Source organism: Neopsephotus bourkii, unplaced genomic scaffold (assembly GCF_033783945.1).
Source record: "Neopsephotus bourkii isolate Nb327-2 ecotype Australia unplaced genomic scaffold, CSIRO-AGI_Nbou_v1 NB_1780, whole genome shotgun sequence".
In the NCBI taxonomy this organism is placed as follows: Eukaryota; Metazoa; Chordata; class Aves; order Psittaciformes; family Psittacidae; genus Neopsephotus; species Neopsephotus bourkii.
The window spans coordinates 6,859,281-6,878,835 of NW_026902254.1; the positions used below are offsets into that span (position 1 = coordinate 6,859,281).

The 19,555-nt window shown below is 38.2% G+C and overlaps 1 protein-coding gene across 1 annotated transcript in view; it reads right to left on the bottom strand.

The window, feature by feature from the left end:
* DHX15 (DEAH-box helicase 15) overlaps nt 1-19,555 on the bottom strand; it is a 47,719-nt gene that overhangs the window by 15,204 nt on the left and 12,960 nt on the right. Inside the window, exons 3-7 of the mRNA XM_061379714.1 lie at nt 18,886-19,079; nt 17,318-17,477; nt 16,704-16,922; nt 6,069-6,236; nt 2,127-2,213 (exon numbers count right to left, since the gene is read on the bottom strand). Coding sequence (XP_061235698.1) covers nt 2,127-2,213; nt 6,069-6,236; nt 16,704-16,922; nt 17,318-17,477; nt 18,886-19,079 — 828 coding nt within the window. The remainder of the gene's footprint in view (nt 1-2,126; nt 2,214-6,068; nt 6,237-16,703; nt 16,923-17,317; nt 17,478-18,885; nt 19,080-19,555) is intronic.

Sequence of the window (19,555 nt, forward strand, 5' to 3'; positions counted from 1 at the left end):
AAGGATGAAGAATGAACACTGCTTACGCATGAGACAACTATCTAAAAAAATTAAGTGCTTTAAACTTATTTTCAAACAGCTTCTGACTAGGAAATCACAAGCTGTATGTATCTGAAAGGAGAAGAAAAAATTGGCTACAAGAGCCTCTGGATCAGTGACAAAGAGCTTCAAATGCAACTGCCTCGAGAACAGCATTTACTTTTTGTTCATTTCTTAACAACTCCTGCCAGCCTTTTTGCCCTCCTTACATGTGTGTATTTTTAGATAAGATTTTTGTGGCAGAAGGAATGTGTCCGATTTGTTCTGTAGAATGCTAAACACACTCTTGACGCTCAAATAATTCCATGGGGAAAAATAAAAAGTGTCTTGATAAAAATTATAGTGTTGAATAACCATGTTCTAGAGGTCAGGAAAAATCCAACATTAAGGCATGAATGCAACTGTAAAATTCAGACTGATGACAAAGCAGGGCTGTATTTTCAAGGGTACTTGCAGACTGTCACAGTTCAAAAAACATGCTGGAATTTACTGTAAAATTTCCATTGCAGTCATACATAAATGGCAGCCTTGCCAGCGCAATAGGGCTCATGGAAAAGAATACACTCTAAAAACCAAAACCAGTAGCAGTTTCCGTTGAAGATGTTATTTGGGCCATGTTTTAACACCCTCATGGTGGGAATTGGTATAAAACATGTACAACAAGTTCATTTCTTATCACAGAAGGTATTCTGTATAACTGTGTGCAGTTTTGGTGTCCTCAATGTAGTAAGGCCATGGAGCTGTTGGAGCGAGTCCAGAGGAGGGCCACAAAGATGGTAACAGGGCTGAAGCACCTCCCAGTATGAAGACAGGATGAGAAAATCAGGGCTCTTCAGTCTGAAGAAGGCTGCATGGAGACCTCATACCAGCCTTCCGGTATGTTCCTGCCCATGGCAGGGGGCTGGAACTAGATGATCTTAAGGTCCTTTCCAACCCAACCCATTCTATGATTCTACCCAAAAGGAGGCCTACAAGGGTGATGGACAAGGACTCTTCATCAGGGACTGCAGCAATAGGACAAGGGGTAATGGGTTAAAACTTAAACAGGGGAAGTTTAGATTGGATATAAGGAAGAAGTTCTTTACTGTGAGGGTGGTGAGGCACTGGAACAGATCCCCCAGAGAAGTGGTGAATGCTCCATCCCTGGCAGTGCTCAAGGACAGGTTGGACAGAGCCTTGGGTGACATGGTTTAGTGTGAGGTGTCCCTGACCATGGCAGAGGGGTTGGAACTAGATGAACTTTAAGGTCCTTTCCAACCCTAACTATTCTATGATTCTTTCGGTATAAGAACTACTCATGGGAACAAAAACAAACGAACAACAAACCAAACTTCAGCCTAAATGGCGACTGAAACTTGTGTATGAAGAGGCACTGGCTGTACTCACACTCTGCCGTATCTCTCAATTTGCTAAAGTTTAAAAAGGCTGACAGTGTATGTGAGTATCAAAGGAAAAGTGTAGGAAACCAAGTTATAACGACAGCTATAATTCATGAAAAAAGCTAAACTGATTTTATCCCTTAGTTACTGCACTGTCTGCAAGCAAGCTACATCAGTTCCTCTGAACATCCCATGATGCTCCAAGCAGCACAAGCTCAATGACAATCTTCAGGGCTACAACAGTACATGATAAATACTGACAAGAAACAATACTGCCCTAAGTATTACTTCTCTCTTTTCATTTTAGTGCTGGAGTTTTCTACGCTAACGCAACTGAAAAGAAGTTGTGGCTCCTAGCACCATTTTTATTTGCTTTCATGCAATTTCTCGGTTTTACTTGAGTATTCTCAAACACAGACATATGGTAGAAAACCACCCTCTCTAAAGAATCTAGGAAATCCATATTCCAGTTTCAGTATCTTTGTATTTTAAGTTTATTTTCTTTAAATAAAATTCTTGTGCACAGCACAGGTTTGGACTGCTCTAGATAACTAAAGTTTGCAGACCAAGTGCAAACCTAGCATGAGTTAAAAACTGAACAAAACCTAAACCATCCTAGGGAAAAACCCTATCAGTGTTAAGAAAGGGAAGAGGAAACCAGATTCTAGATTCTTACCTACTATAAAGAGGATATTAAACAATGCTTACCTTCTGTTTTGCAAAGCCAGGATCAATCACAAACACAACACCATCTATTGTTAACGATGTCTCAGCAATATTAGTGGACACAACAACCTGCAGACAAAATAAAATAGTAAGGAAACAGCTTTGTCCTGAAGATGAAGAGCTCTGAACCTGTCTCACACCATGATTTTCGTCAAACTTTCCTTCACTTCATCAATAATGTACATTGGAATAGTGAATTTTGTAATTAAAACACTTGCTCTTCTGTTTCTTTTTTCCTTAAAATTAACACTGATCTCTGATACAAAATGACAAGTGACACAAATCCCTTTAACATCCTCTGCTAATCCCATCTTTTTAACTTTCCTTTAAAAGCCTAAACAGGAAAACACACTAAATAATATAAAATCAAAGGTTACACAACTGTACCAGCACACCATATTCTTTTACTTTGTTTGGAATAAAGCAGTTATCAACACATTCCATCTGAAGTCCCGAGCAATATTATTTCATTTCAACTTTGGGTTGGTTTTTTTTTTTTAGTTAACAGGTATTCAAACATACTTAAGGTTACATTCTAAAACTCCTATGAGCTTTCTGAAGTCTTGCAAAAATTAAAGGCGATATGCAAGTTCTGAAGCCTGATTTGTCAATGTTTAAATTCTGCGTCCAGAGATGAAGTGTCTATAGATATCACTGGCTTTCATCCCAGTAAGAATCCCATTAAAATCACGATACCAGCAAGTTTACCCAGCTACCTCAGTAAATACCCAAAACCCGTTCAGCACTTCATGAATACCACTTGCATTTCATCTCTTAATGCTCTTCAGAGCACTGTCATCATTGTTCAGTTTTGCAAATCAAACTTGAGACACCCCTAACAATTCACAATAACAAAAGAAGCCAGTGGCTGGACTAGACTGACAATCCTGCTGATTTCTCTTCCTCCTCTCTCATCACTTTGCAAGCCTGCTTTTTGTTACAGCTTGTCTCTTGCTTAAGTAGACTTCAGGTCTTAAGCTTGCCCAGATGCTATTATATATTGAAAGCAACACTTCAGTGGAAAAGAAAAATTGGAATTAAGCTGAAATTGTGGTATTCCACCTACTTGGAACTCTCCAAACAAAAACCAAGTGCTGACACAAAAGCACAATACATTTCCATTAAAAAAAAAAAAAATTTGCAAGAGACACATGCTGCATCTCCCATGTTGCAAGGCCAGTCAAGTCACATTCAGCTTGTTGCTAAGAGCATAACTTATATAGAAAGGCTCAGCTTTTTCCAGATCTACTAATCTATACAACCACCCACATACAGACTGTTGAAACACCTATTACTGAGCAGCATCAAAAGGTTTTAGGCCTGCCTTTAAATCCCCAGTTTTTGTTAAGACATTTCAGTATCAGTAACTCAACGCTATTAGTATGCTTTGTGCACGAAGGTCCAGCCATTTCACTTGTTCTTGAATCACACAGAACTTTCCAGAGGTAGAAGGAAAAGCACTTATTCATACAGCAACTGTCATATGTACAGATCTCGACTGTTAACGTCACTGTACTTGAAAACCATAATTAACCAGTGAAAAAACACAAGAAATGTTAAAAATAATTGAGGAAATTCTGCCACATCTTTCAACCCCAAATCTAAGTACAAAGCCACTTAGAAATCAAACAAATTAAACTAACACTAGGTAAAATAATAAACTGTAGCTAATAAGCTTTTAAGTGCAGGTTTGCAATTACTGAAATGCTATGTTAAAAATGTTGTGAGCATCAGATTAACAGTTCACTAGACCGAAGAGTTTTGGAGATTTAATCAAGTTACTTCAAATATTAAAATATATATAATACCTATATTGCATGTGTATTAACTAGTAATGCTTAAGACCCCTGAAACAAACTAAAATGCAGCTTAAAAAGAAGGGCTAAGATAGGAAAGGGGAGTAGAAAAGCTCCTTGTTAAGTCATCTTCATCTTCCTCCACAGTATAAATACTCTGATTAGCTATAACTAGTTACAAGCATTTTTTAACCTTATCATTACTTTTAAGCTTTCTTGCAATGATAACTGACCTTGCCTAGCACACCTAAAAGACAAAAGAAGTGCTAAGTTACCAAGCTGTATCAGTACTAGCTGTTACCATCACTACTACTGCAAGATGCCACACAACTTCCAACACCCTTCTTTTCTTTCACAAAGTTAAAGCTCAGGGGATACTGATTCAGCAAACACTTCACTTTTTATGACCATTAGAGCTTTGAAATGATTTAGACCTCCTGCTAGCTCGCTCTCTCCTCAGCAGTCCTAAAAAACTAGGTTCAACTCCTGCAAGAGACTTGCAAAAGCAGACGTTTTCTAAGACAGTGGAGGCACAGCAGCACTTGGTCCTATTTTACATACCTCAATCACCAAGACAAATAAAACATTTAAACAAATTTACATGCTTTCACTCATCGCCAGTGTTTAAGAAGGTAAGAAACAGAACACAAAAGCCAGAATATTTCAGCCAGACAGCAGGCAAGGAGGAAAAGTGGTAACCCAAACACCAACACATACCACAAAACAATTAAAAAAAAAAAAACACTGCAAAACAAAACCCCAAACACACACTCAAATAAATGAAGTCCAATGATTTCATGGGTCTGAATTGTATTACTGATTATGTATTTTGTGCCTGCTTTTGCCTACAGTTAACAGCATTCCAGCATGGCAATTTTTCTTGCAGTGAAACAGCTACAGAGAGAGCGTCTTCCTCTTAAGACACTGGTACTGGCTTTGTCAGTTCAACATAATGAAAGTTACACACTACATCTGTTATCCTCTTATCAGGAAAACCAGGAACTGCCTATTTTGAAGTGTGCAGTTTTAAACATGAATGAAAATGTAATGAAGTACACAGAGCTATCCCTTGTTCACCAATGAAAAGCAATTGCATTCATTTAAGTCATTTGCTAATACAATCTTCTTGCAGCATTAGTTTCATGACTTCAGACTGAATGCTTTCTGCAATCAACTTCAATAGGGAAAAGAATCATTCAGTAAATTTAAGTGATTTATTCTTCCAGAACTCTAGAAAGTTTTCACTAGTATTCGACATGTATTGTACTGCACAAAAGCAAATAATCAGGGCAAGGTCTGCATAGACTAATGCTGTTCCATACAGCATTAGTGCTGTTAATGCTGTTTCATACAGCATCTAACCTGGGTAAGCTCTATCAAGACTCCTTTCAAATGTTCAGTTCTAGAGAAAAAACCAGTTTCTAACCTTTTTATGTGACCATTCAAGAACTGAACTCAATTTTATGAAGAGCATTTGCTAGTTCCATGTCAAGTTTTTCAGTTTCTCAATCCATTTTGCACAAGGAAAGAACCTGAATTCCTTGCTTACTGCTACAGAAAACATCTGATTTCAGTGTACTTGTTTCAATTTGCACATTCTCATAAACCTCAAGACACAGACTAACCTGCCTGGTATCGTCCTTTGAAGAGAGAGTCCATTTTGTGCTGAGTGTTTTCTGTTTTTAAACAAAACACCACCACACTCACAAAAAAGCCACCCAAACAAAACAAAAAACCCAAAACAAAACTAATTTCTCAATAACTCCTTAGGGAAGAAAAAAAAATCCCATCCTTTCATGTTAATTGTCACATGGCTGTCAAGTTCAATACTGAACCTGATTTATCCTATTTCTCCTAAGAAAGGTGAAAAAGTATTACTCCCAAACAGTTACTAGAATATTCATGCCTTAGAGGTGGAAGCCATAACACTGAATTGCACTGAGAAACAAACAAAATTTTAATGCAATGTTAAACTGGACATTTTAACATGGACTGTTCAAGCTTCATCAAAAAACACTTCTACTTTTTGCTGTCCAAATACATTTAAAACAGCTAAACCTCCTATGTAACTGTCCACACAAATGTGAGTAGCTAATACTGAGCAGCATACTGAAACAGTACTATTTACCTTTCTTCCTATTGCTCCGTTTTGTTTTTTTGGTGGGGGAGGTTCAAAAATCCTTTGCTGCTGCTGTGGAGGAAGGGTGGAATACAACGGAATGATTTTGATGTCACCAACTTCAGGGCCTAAATCATCGATTTCACGCTTTATCCTTTTGCAAGCTTCATCAATCTCCTGTAAACAAAAAATATGGGTTAGAGAACTCCATTGAAAAGGCAGCACGTTTTTGGAGTGACTTACGACAATTATCTGAATTCTACATCCTGAAGAACAATTACAGTAACTTCTACTTAAAAACATAAAACTTAGTATCAACCAAAAAAATAAAATCAACCAAGGTGCTTTCTGCATTTTCAATCGAATTTCCACGATACTTGAGGATGCTTCACCTTCTACACTCTAATGAGCACCCTAATTTGCATTCAACAGCCTTTCTCTTTCAGCCATGTTTCCTAATTAATTCTGTACAAATTGCACTAAAATCGAAATCTCTCACCCTGGAATATGAAACCGCACTCGTGACCTTTTCAATTTCCACAATCTGAAAAGAAATTGATGTGCAAGATATTTAAAATAAGCCAATTAAGCTGTAATGCCACGTAACACTAATCCAGTTATATGGAAGATTTGTTTCATTGTACCTAATGAGAACAAACACCTTTACAGTATAAACATGGATGCTCAAAACTGAAACTCTCAATCCAGTGTTTCAGATCTTACTTCAAAACTAATCAAAATCCCATTTAAGCTTAAGTAAGTCAGTGAAATATTCTGAAGAAAGATTCTTCATGCCTCTTTTCTTACTTCAGGATTTTCTACACTATTTGCTAGCCTACCATACAAGAAAGTTCACCACAACTCACTTGTTTGTAATTCCCTTTCATGAGAAAACAGCTATATTTAAGTCAGCTAGGTGACCTGTAGCTATTACAACATTTAATGAAAATCAAAATGAACAGAAACTTAGGTTAATGAACAGCATAATTCATTAACTTCAACTTTAAAATTACAGCAGAGCCTCCATTGCTATAACTAAAAGGTATGCTTACCAACTATTGATATTCCAGCTGAACCACTGGTGGCAGAATGAAGTCATCATGACAAGAAGTAACAGCAGACAAAAGCAAAAACCAACATACTCCACGAAAAAGAGACTAGACCTCCCTTATCCCTTATAACTCACCAGCCTGAATTTGCCCTTAAGCAAATACACAACAGGTTAATGTAAAGGTTTGGTAAAAGCACTGCTTTAAACTGTTAACTAGAAAAGCAAAAGCATATTCCTTTTTAGAAACCTGGAACAAATCTAGGCCTTTTTCATTTATTCTTAAGAGACTTGTAAGTATTCAGCACAACTGTAACAAGCATGTTTTAAAGAAGCACAGATAATGCAATACTCGTGTTCTGTACTGATCAGCACATATAATTAATATAAGCATGGCAAAATGAAGGATCTTCCTTTTTTATGTCAAAAAGGCCAAGTAGTAAGCCTAATGCTTTCTGGCATTACCTTGCCAATCTGAATGAATTGCAGATATTTGCAAAAACTTTTAAACAAAGGTGTCCTTCGCCAACAAATCCAACAGACCCATCAGAAAATGGAAGCGGCAGACAAAGCACTGAGCTGAAATGCCCACTACTGCTTTATTAACAGAGAAGTAATTTCTGTACACAGATGTTAGTGTCTGGTGTTCTGCTGATAAAGCCCTTTAAGTTCAGTAATAGCCTGCTAGTGAAAAGGAAAAACCTAACTTCAGACATAGTTGACAAACTAGACAGCACCATTCCCTCAAATGTGCACCCATTTAAAGTCTTGACAAGCTTATACTTGGGCCTGTTAAATATTTACAACATTTATCTATTGTACATTACAATATTTAACAGGCCCAAGATCTAAAATTACATTTAATACTTTAAAAAACCCTGAATAACACACAACAAAAAGACCCACAGGCCAAACGCTAAAACAAAATTCCAGCAGAGACCTTAGGTCAGATCTGAAGGTCACTACACTGTTTCATGGAACCTGAGCTGATGGACAGGATGCTCCCATCTTCAACAGTACTGACTAGAGACTCCAGGACAGTTTTAAACTCAGAGATAGCAAAACACAAGAAAGCAGTGATAAATGAAAGCACTACACTCCTCAGGCCACAGGTGTTCACCACCACCTATCCTCATCATTCCAGGACAATAAAAGCACTGCTCCCCCCTCAAGTTTCCCCAATTTAATTTCAAAATATCCCTAATCAGGACTCATTAGAGTACTTCAACATAGAGATGACAAGTGCATAGAACATCATTACTCTCTGCAGGCTTGCAGTTAGCTACAGACCTCTCATCAGAAACTGCTGAAGAAACGATGCCAGTCACAGTGCAAAGGATGACAGACAGTAAAAGAGAATGCTTTAGTACCCAATTGCTTTAATTAAAAAAGAGTGGTTTCCTTTTCTTTACCACACTAGCAGAAAACTCTACTTCCAACTGTATCCACAGCCACCACCCAATTCCAGCAGACAACTAGATAGAACTGATACCCCAAAGTACACAACCTAGAAGGAGTATGTGTAGTAAGAACAGTCTGACAATAGTAAGGACTCATTTAAGTGTTAAAGATTCATTTGTATCACATGGAGATACAAGAGATACACTTGAAGGCACAATCCTAACTTCAAGCCTCTGAAGACTGCGCAAGTCTAATCCAGGAGTCCCCATTTACTTAAGCATGAAAGCTTTTTTGAAAACCCACACAATTAAACATTTGCACACCATCTACTCCAAACCTATTACAGAAGCCCTTGAAGGGGGATTATTCCACCAACCCACACATAAGAGGAGGTTTTTCTTCTTGGAGGGAAAATGCGGAAGCTAGAATGAGCTTGCCTTGCATTTAGATTTACACCTGAGAACTCCTCAAAGCCCCAACTCTTACCCTGTTTACCTGAGACAGCTAATACCATGGTACAAGAAGCAGGCATAGACACAGGATCAAAGGGACAGTCAGACCCCTGCCTGCCCTGTGCGTTAGCACAAAGACCTGCTTCAGAGCTAATCAAAAAGTAGGCCTATCATCCAGAAAGTGAAAGGCTTAGGCAATGCTGAAATTACTACCTGAACTTGACCCTAGTTCCTCACAAAACTGAAGACTTCTTGGAAGTATTACTTGAGAAATAGTTCTCAGTAAAACTGCAGTCAATGAACTTGTCCATTAGTGCGCTCATTCTAAAAAGAGCTCATTACCAAAGGGCAAACAGCAAAACAGACCACGAAGGGGAAAGGTTACATGATGGCAAAAATGCTTATTTATCTCAAGCTGCAAGTGCCACACAGATTCAACATACCTGTATTTCACAACATCTATTCAGCAGAACTGTCCCAGACAGTCAACTAAGACTTCTTGCTTGACCTAACCAAAATGAATTAACAATACATGTATAGTATCTACAGTTTAGCAGCAACACTGTGGAAACTAGAATCAAGTAGCAGTTAAGAAGCTCATAGTAGTCTGACTATTGTACGCTGACTTGGAGTCAACACATATACACAATTCTCCTTGGAAAAGCCCCAAGGACAGACAAGAAGTAGTGAAAATATTTATTTTTATGGATACATTGGTGATCAAAAAGGTAATGGGGTGGTGAATATTTTTCAACCAGGAAAAACAAAGGAATCTAAAATATCCCGGTGAGAGCCAGCAATTTGTAGTTTGTACCTAGAGCTAAATATAGTTCACAAAAGGGAAAAGCAGTAGTAATCAGGAAAATAATTTGATCTAGTAATATTGATTAAATTACATGTAAGCTGATTTATATGGTAATCCTCCCAAGAAACTGGTTTTACACACAGTCCTGAGCAGGCTGCTTAGACTTCAAAACAACTGGTAGACAACAGGCAACAGGTGGATTTCATTCAGGAGCTTAAGTATCAGAAAGCAATTCTGAGATATCAAAATGCTTCAGGATTACAGTGGGAACCCCCATGGTGCCACAGACTTCAGGAAGACTGAAGTATATGGGAACCAACACTTAGCAGTGTCTTGTTTAGAAAATAAAGCAAGAACAGTGTGCACAATTTCCCTCTGATATATTAGAAACAGTAGTGGAGCCATTTGTACTTTGAATCCCTACCCTCTGTTATGTTAAACTAAACCATTTTTTTTCTCCTATCACTGTAACAGCGCTAAAATTTCCTTTTAAACCATAATTGCAGGAAGTAAATATAGAGCCTTCCACATTGCTCAGAGGATAGCATGGGAAAGGGAAAGAAAAGGAAGGTCTCGTAAGAAGCTCTCTTCTTTAACCTGACATAAGTGATCTGGGAAGACATGATGAAAAGGTGTCAGTATTTGAAAGTAAGAGGGACAGAACTGATAGTTAAGCCATTGGAAAACTTCAAGACCACTTACAGGACTAATACTCAAATTCCACCACCACCACCCCCCCGCCCCATACTTGCATTAGTAAATACTAACAGGATGAAAAATGTGAGCAGTACTTAAGTATTACTTTGCAGTACTATTTTTTCCTAAAATGTCTCACTTTTGAAAGCCTTATCACAGAAAATCTTCTAGGTATGACTTAAGGATGGTCTGTGTCATTTTAATCTAAAAACATGTTGGTTCCTCAGGCTCTGTGTCAGAACACAGAGCAAAGAAAGGAACTCAGAAATAAATTAACCACAAAACAATACCTCACCAGCTGCCTCCAATATGAGATCTCCACTGCTTAAGGTTGTCATCTCAGTACTCCAATACTTAATACTCCCTAGCTCTGCATCAAAAAGCTAAGGATTTTAACATATCATTAACAGTTCATCTAAAAGGAGCTGTATAAAATTAACCACAGAAGAGGCTAATTTTGCTTCTTATCATGCACATCACATTTTTTTCATCTACTGTTGAAAACAGTCTTAATACAGTACTCAAACTGAATGTTCAGTAGAAATTCACTTCCATTTCTTTCCCTGATAGTATTTCTGCTGTAAAGAGGCGTTCATACTGAAAGGTTACTATTAGCAGGAATGGAAATAGAAAAGGATTATAGGAGCAGTTGTGCATATTACTGAGCTAATGCAGCACATCTTTGGGAAGCAAGTTTCTGCTGAACAAATACTGCCAAGCTTCTTACATAAAGACATTTCATTGAATGGTAGTAAAAAAACCCAAACATAAAAAGGCAGGCAGAAAAAACAGCAGCAATGAAGTTCACAGGCTGGAAGAGACCTCAAGGTTCATGCGGTCTAACCTTTCTTGGCAAAAGCCCAGTCTAGACAAGATGGCCCAGAAACCTGTCCAGCTGAATCTTAAAAGTGTCCAGTACTGGGGAATCCACCACTTCCCTGGGGAGATCATTCCAATGGCTGACTGTTCTCATTGTGAAAAATTTTCCCCTTGTGTCCAATCTGAATCTCTCCAGGATTAACTTGCACCCATTACACCCCTCTTTTCCATGTGACTTCTTGTAAAAAGGGAGTTTCTATATTCTTTGTAGCCACGTTTTACATACTGGAACATGGTGATAAAGCGATTCTCTTCTCAAGGAAAGCCAGTTCTCTCAGCCTTTCCTCATAAGACAGGCTCTCCAGTCCTTTGATCATCTTTGCGGGACTAAGTTACTGAGTTAAATTGCTCATGCTGAGCTAACTATCCAATAACCTGAATTTCTTTCCCTTTTGGTTGTGTGCAGGACCCATCCATGCTGCCATAGATGAGGCCTGAAATTAGGCTGATACTAAACAACAGTTATCAACCACAAGTCACACAGAGCCACTACCATATTTGCAAGTGCTGGCATTCACCCTCGCTCACAGGCCAGACTGGTATATATAAACATCCATTTAACTTGCTCATCAGGCTCCACTCAAGATCTAAACTGCACCTTGTTATCTTCAGGAAAACTTTCTACAAAGCGATGGTGAAAAGTGATGTCATTTTAAGCACATTTAATGGAACAATTTCAGCACTTGGCATGCAAAACAATTCAATGATCTTGTAAACATAGTCCTTACAAACATTACTTCAGAACCCCTTTCTTCAGCTGACCCCAAGCACTTGCAAAGAATTTCATGAGGTGAGCAAAACTTCAGGATTGCTCCAGTTAGAACATACTTTAAACTCTTAAACAGGAGGTAAGTCCTACCTATGGTAGATCAGCTGCTATATTATACACAGACTCAGCTTCACCTTGGATGAATAAGTAGATGTACCCATTAAACTCTGAAGGAAACAAATGCCACTGCAATTTTACTTTGTGTAAAATGAGTATGCAGAGAAACAAAAAAATCTAGAGTGGCCAAATAAAAAGTACTTGCCAAACTAGAAATATCTGGCAGACCCCGTAACCTTTCCTCTTCTCTTTTGGGTTCCTGTAACAGACAGGAGCACTGCCAGCCACCTCTGGCTTTGACAACATAAACCTTCCAGAAATTTTGTCTTTGCCCTTAAAAACTGCATGGAACTTCACTAATTTCCCTTTCCCCATCCAGGAATGAAAGCAAACCTACAAACTAAAATGAAAAAACATCAGTAAAAAGAACTGGCCCTAACAGCTGCACCATCTCAGGAGATGCTCTCAACACAAGCCCAGACAAGCGGAACTTTGTGAAATGGTGTCCTTATACAAAAAAAAGAGTCAGTCATGGAACAAGTCAATACCTGACCATAACTAAGACTGCTCTGTCAGCAAGTCAGAATGGAACTGGTCTTGTCACAGTTACCATATTCAACATCCTTTTGTTGTCCCGGTCTATTTGATGTATTTAATATTGATGTCATTTCAAATGAATTAAGAGCAAAAAGAAACCTGCCTCCCATTAGCACTTGAACAGAATATTAGTACTCATCTTTCAGTTTATGCTCCCCAACACCTCAATACTTTCTGTGAGGCTAAACAAGACAACTTGTGCCCAGTGTAGCCCAGTACACTTACTGCCTTAAATTCAATCACTACCACAGACACTAAAAAGAAGTTGTCCATTCTGAGTTCAATTTCCTCATGAGAAAGTCTCTCTTTCACAGTTCCAGACTTTAACCAGCTTCACTGTGATGAAAATTGTGCCTTTAAAATAAATCCCCATTTACAAAACATTCTACTAAAACCTCAAAAAATGTTTTTGCAACTCTTTTCTCCCCACAATCGGTTTTGCAAACATAACTTTTAACCCTTCTGGAACATTAACACCAGAACTTCACAACATTATTCAGAACATTTATCTACAAACAAGAGCAACAGTGCTCAACTCTCCAGATGCAGCCTGGATTCTTTCTCCTAAATGTGTAACAATGAATTTGGCTTTATCATGGGCGGGGGTGGGCAGAAAGCACACTTTGCATTTTTAAGTGCCTAGGTTACTAAGGTATGTAAAACAGATTTATACAGTTTGTGTCATTATTTCTGCCTTCCCACAAGTTTAATCTGCAGGACTTCACACCTACTCTCAGATTACTTATCTTAATGGAGTGTGAAATCTAATACTGTTTTAGAAGAACTCCAGCAGACAATAAAACAACCACCTCCGAGATCCGCAGGTGAGCCAGTCTTAAGACATTTAAAGTCAAAAGTAATAAATGTGTACCTAACACAACTAGACTACTGAATTTGTAATCTCAATGACCGAGAACAAGTTTGACAAAACCTATTGTCTAAGAAAGACATGCTGACTGAGATGTAATTACACTTTTTCCTTGTGAACAGAATTCCTTGTCAGAGTTTCCAATTTTGCCTGTGACTGACACCAGGGAACCTGGCTTAATGGTTTTCCAGTTTACACTTTTTTTTTTTTTGAGTATTGGCATGAAATATGAACATTTCCATCTTCTAGAATCATCCTTTTATATCAGAGTGGGTCTTTTTTGTTTGGGGTTTATTATTCTTTTAACAAACGAGCTCTCCTCCTTACAGGGACTGTGGGACAAGTCAAAATGTTTACTCCTAATAAATGCTGGTTTTAAGACATCCTCTTTTGTTATTAATGGTCTGAAAAGCAGTTCATACAACATAATCATAGACTTGTGCTCCTTTCAGATTCAGGAAGGAAATTTGTATTGAACACTTATTTCTGCACCATTAACAACAATTTTATCTTCATCCAGTAAGAGGCTTATACAAATTAAGATTCCTTTAGCTTCTTTTCATAACAACACAGAACCTTCCCTCGTATCTCCAGGTTTCATATCAACTCTGTCTTAACTAATCTGTATAATTAACTGCTATCCATTTTACTGCCCATATAAAATTACTTCAAGTTCAGTGGGAATCAAAGGCAAGTAGCTACTAAGGACCCTCATTCTGCCTCAGACCACTGCAATTGCTCCTCGTCTAAGGCCTCTTAAACTTGAACCAGTTCACACTTACATGGTTCTATAACTATCTCCCCTTTAGGTAACTTCATCGGCTTTGCAAATGCGTCTTTCTAGCAAAATCAAATCATCCTGCACCCTGTTCATATTGTTTTCCAGAATCCAGAGCTACACAGCATTTCTGCCCAGCAAAAAGCAAATGCAAGACTTGAGCTACTAAGCCTACTGAATTCACACCACATAGCAGTACCTACAGCACGCTTCCCAGTTCTTGAGATTACAGTAGGTCAGATTCAACAGTAATGCACACACAGACTGTATTATAAGGCTCAAAGATAGGCCTTAAGAGTGGTCAAAAAGTCATGAATGTAACACTTCAAAGCTTCTCTACAGAACCTAAACCAGACTTCAATTTCATGCTAACTACCTAAATTTAGACTAGCTGTAGGCAGAGCCACCCCAGTACCCCTGAACAGTTATCAGCCAGGTATAAAGGCAGACTGAAGAACAAAACAGGAGGGTGGCTTACCACTGCAAGTTTTAAGTGATTCAATAAGGCAATGTAAGGACATAGCTAGATACATTTATGCATAATTATGGCTGTATGTATGAGCATGTATTATATGCATGATTTATTAAAAATTTATAGTGCATTATGTCCTGTAAATGAGCCCAGTGAAAATCAAAGAGCCTGCTCATACAAAAGGACAGAGTACCCTGGTAGCACTGGTTGGCACTACAGCAGCTGGGTCTAGAGCCATCTGCCAAACATAAGCGCTGCTTAGAATTGGTAACATCTGAAGGCAGTTGTCCCACATGCTCTCCCCCCACACCCAACTCCCATAACTGTCATGACAAATTATTAAGAGCAATACACATAGCAAGTACATTGTTTATAACTGATAATCAGAAGGGCAAGTACTTGTTCTTAGTGAAGGGTTAAAGATCAACCAGATTTAGTATCCGTGTAGGGAAACAGAATCTGGTGAAACTATGGACAGCAGTGTTCCTTTCTGCTGCTGCTGGTTCATTCACACACATGCAAGTTCTGCCTTCCCCAACTCTCACATGTAACTGCCAGACTAGTCTGAACTAGAACTTCTAACTAAAAACCAAATAGGCCAGTTTCAAACCCATAGTCTTTCAAGTACCCTCCCTACCTGTACTTTAACTCATAACAAAAGCCTAAACAAAGAAGAATAAATGTAAAGGCCAGAGTTATCTGCTTTTACAGCGACAGTTCCTGTTTTGGTATTCTAAGGGAGAAGATGAACTGCCAGAAGGCATTTCAATCAACTGTCTTTTAAAACTCATCTAAGAGGCAACACATGCTTATGACTGCCAAATCTACTCAAGAAGCCTGTGTATCTTTAGCATCACAAGTTATTTGTACCATTTTCCCCCTTGGATAGTTAAGACTACGTATGCTTAGATTAAAGATATTGAATTATTCCACATCCCTTGACAGGTATTTCTTCAAAGGATTACTGCAAGAAGAATCATCTAGAAAAACTTTTTTGGGGGGGGGGCTAGCTGCATTCTACTTCTTATCAAAAATACCGATTTTTGACCAGTTAATTCAGTCAAGTAAGCTCTCACACAACGTCTATGGGTTTTAACTACCTCTCCATTTCAGCCTACTAATAAGGACATTTTAAAGAGTTTCAAAGGACTAAAAACAACTCGGCTTGGACTAAAGGATTTTAAAGAGTTTCAAAGGACCAAAAACAACTCAGCTTATTTCAAGCAAAGGTTTTAAGATTTCCAGAAAATCCCCATTTCCTGATGTAGCTTAGCTTAAGTGATTTGGTACAATTCTCTTGCAAGGCACTGAGTCAATTTCTGAGACTAACTCCCTGTATTTGTCGTACAGAAAGACTACAAACCCAATACTCACAGCTTCTTTTTCGTAAGAAAAAAAAAAACCAAACACTTTTATTAAAACTACTACTACTACTGGTAGCTAAGGAACAGAACCAAAGTATTATTCTTCAGGTGTTGTACAATACACATCCAGAAGAGCACAGAACTACACTTTCAGTAAAAACATGTATGCTACCAGGTACCCAGAACTTCCGAGTCCACATAAGCATAAAACTAGGCTTCATACTCTATGTTTTTATTATAAAACTACATGAGTAAGATGAGAATTTTGACTTTAGAGCTTGCACAGCATATGCAGATCACAGATACATACGATTACTAGGGACTTAAAAGTGTACGGCAGGTAGAAAACCTCATTCAAATGATAAACTACAAATGGAAAACCAAGCATTTCAGTCTACACAGGCCACTAAGAACAGTTTCTGTATAGAATGGTGAATGGGTAAAGAAACAAAAAGTACCTCCTGTCCAGTAAGAAAGAGCAGAAGATCTCCTTCCTCTTCTTCACACATGTGAATCTGGATCACTGTTCGAATGGCAGCCTCAAGGTAGTCCCTTTCTGGTTCAGGAGTATAGAATATCTCCACAGGATGGGTGCGACCCGGGATAGTCAGAAGAGGACAGTTATCAAAATAGATCTGAAACTTGCCAGCATCTAAAGTAGCACTCATAACTATAACCTGTAGGTTTGGAGGAAAGAAAAAAGTTACTCAAAAGATTAGCAAGAATCTGTGAAACGCTACACATAAAACATGTAAGAGACTAAACTCAACTGTTGACTAATTTAAGCATTCTTTTACCACCTAAACACAGCACCCTTATTTACAAAGATGTAAAGAACAACCCTGGTCAAATACAGAAAGATTAAGCTACAATTCTGTTGTTTTCAGTATTTTCCTCAATACAAGCTGCATTAAGAATTTCCTAGTGTTATCTTTCCAATACAGATCTAAACCAAAAAACTTTATCTACTTCAGTTGATTATAAAAAAACAGCTAATGGTAAGCACACAAATCCCTTATTTGGTATGCCTACAGCTAGAAAGAGGATACTGCTGGGCTTAATCATTACTGACCTTCAAATCAGATCTTTGTCTTACAACTTCCTTCAAGACTCCCATCAAAATATCAGTAGCCAGTGTCCTCTCGTGGGCCTCGTCAAGAATTATAACACCATAGCGCTCCAGCAAAGGATCATTCATGGCTTCACGAAGTAACATCCCATCAGTCATATACCTGAACACAAACAAAACCAATTTTTACACAGATTTTACTGATTGACATCTGATACAGAATCCTTTTCTATACTGTTCACTAGATTGCTTTAACTAAGCTTTTGATCATTTTTTAAATACAAATATCACTAAACTATTTCCAATAATTTAACAAGCTCATTTCCAGCTTTCACATAGATTACTGCAAAGTATAAGTGAGATCTGGAAGGAGAAGGGAGAAGTTTATTAAAAAAAAAGGGGGGGGCACCAACAAGGTTTAGCAACATTTATAACTGGTCAGACGTTTACTGCCAGGCTTCTAAGCCTACAAATCAGAGACAGGAAAATGAAGGAAAACCACACTCCGAAATCCTAGAAATACTATTTCGCCAATTGTTCTCCCCTTTTCTGCTTGCAGATCATCAGTGCACTTCATGCTTTTCCACCAGTTTTTTATTTTTCTTCTTACACATTGACTTTATTTCCAGCCTTCAACTACTTCTATGAGCAAAAGAGAAGACTCCTTTTGATAGAGAAGCACTATTCCTTGAACCACAGTATGCAGAATCATTTTTAACTGAGCATTCTGAATGTCATATGCAAATGACACATCAGCAGGTATACTTCCACCCCCTACAGTAGAGGAATCTACAAACAACCGACACCTAAAAACACTATGGATTCTGTATTCCCAAGGAAGGTATAGGACAGTTTTGAAAACTCTGTGGTAGTGCTACTTACTAAAGCAAGCTACTGAACTTCACCAGAATTACCCCAAATACGAAGACACCAAAGAAAGCCCAACTGAAGGGGTAACGGGTTAAAACTTAAACAGGGGGAGTTTAGATTGGATATAAGGAGGAAGTTCTTTACTGTAAAGGTGGTAAGGCACTGGAATGGGTTGCCCAAGGAAGCTGTGAATGCTCCATCCCCAACAGTGTTCAAGCCCAGGTTGTATGGAGTTTTCTTGAGTGACGTGGTCTAGTGGGAGGTGTCCCTGCCCATGGCAGGGGGATGGGAACTAGATGATCTTAAGGTCTTTTCCAACCCTAACTATTCTATGATTGTAAAAACTCAGTGCTGAAGGGCTTTATTCTGAATAGCACCTTGATCACAGAAATAATTCATCAGATCATCCTCTTCTTTATGGATCACTTGAAATTGATTTCCATAGGGTACAGTAATCTCTTTATGAGAAATGATTTCTTTTCAGTTCTACTCAAGCCCCATACCTCAGGTTTCTCTCAGCTCATGCTGTGTCTCCTGTCTCATCTCTATTCATAGAAAGTGCCTATGCATACATTCACCCCCCTCCTCATTACTACTTTATAAAACTTTACTCACACCCGTCAATACCCTGTAATTCCACTCCACACCCCCCCCCCCGAGTAGGCTGTATTATACTTTTACCTGACAGTTGCCATACTTACTTCAGAATGGTTTTTGCACTACTGCAGTCTTCAAATCGAATAGAGTAACCAACCTCCTGGCCCAACATGACATCCATCTCATCAGCAACCCGCTGTGCCACACTCATTGCAGCTACCCTCCTAGGCTGGGTACATGCCACTCCCCTCTTTGGTCCAGGTAATGAGCGCATGTAGTCAACACACCACTGAGGGATCTGTTAAGAATAAAATTCAGCTTTAAAAACACTTTAAATGGCCAGATGAAATCTGTAACCTTTGTATTGTGAAGTTAGTTATGATTTCACTGAGATGCCAACTGCATACACAAAAATATCCAAAGCATGAGACAGATAGTTTAGTTAGTTGGACCCAATGCCACTAAAGAAAGCACACTCACATTAAGCATATACCTATCTTTGACATTATTAAGGAAATACATAGGTTCACAATAAGTTTAAGCACTGTTAGATCAGTATTCATTCAGATACAGCAGCCAACATGCTCCAAAATAACCAAAATTGAAGTTAACACTCAAAATCAAGATCCGTTACACAGTTCATTAAGTTTTGCAGCAAATAAATTCTATTTTGTGGCTTTAAATAATTCCTATTAATACATTAAGGAAAAAGAAGTTTTAGTGCTATAAAAAAATTACTCAAGAATTACAGTAAATTAAATGAATTTACAGTTA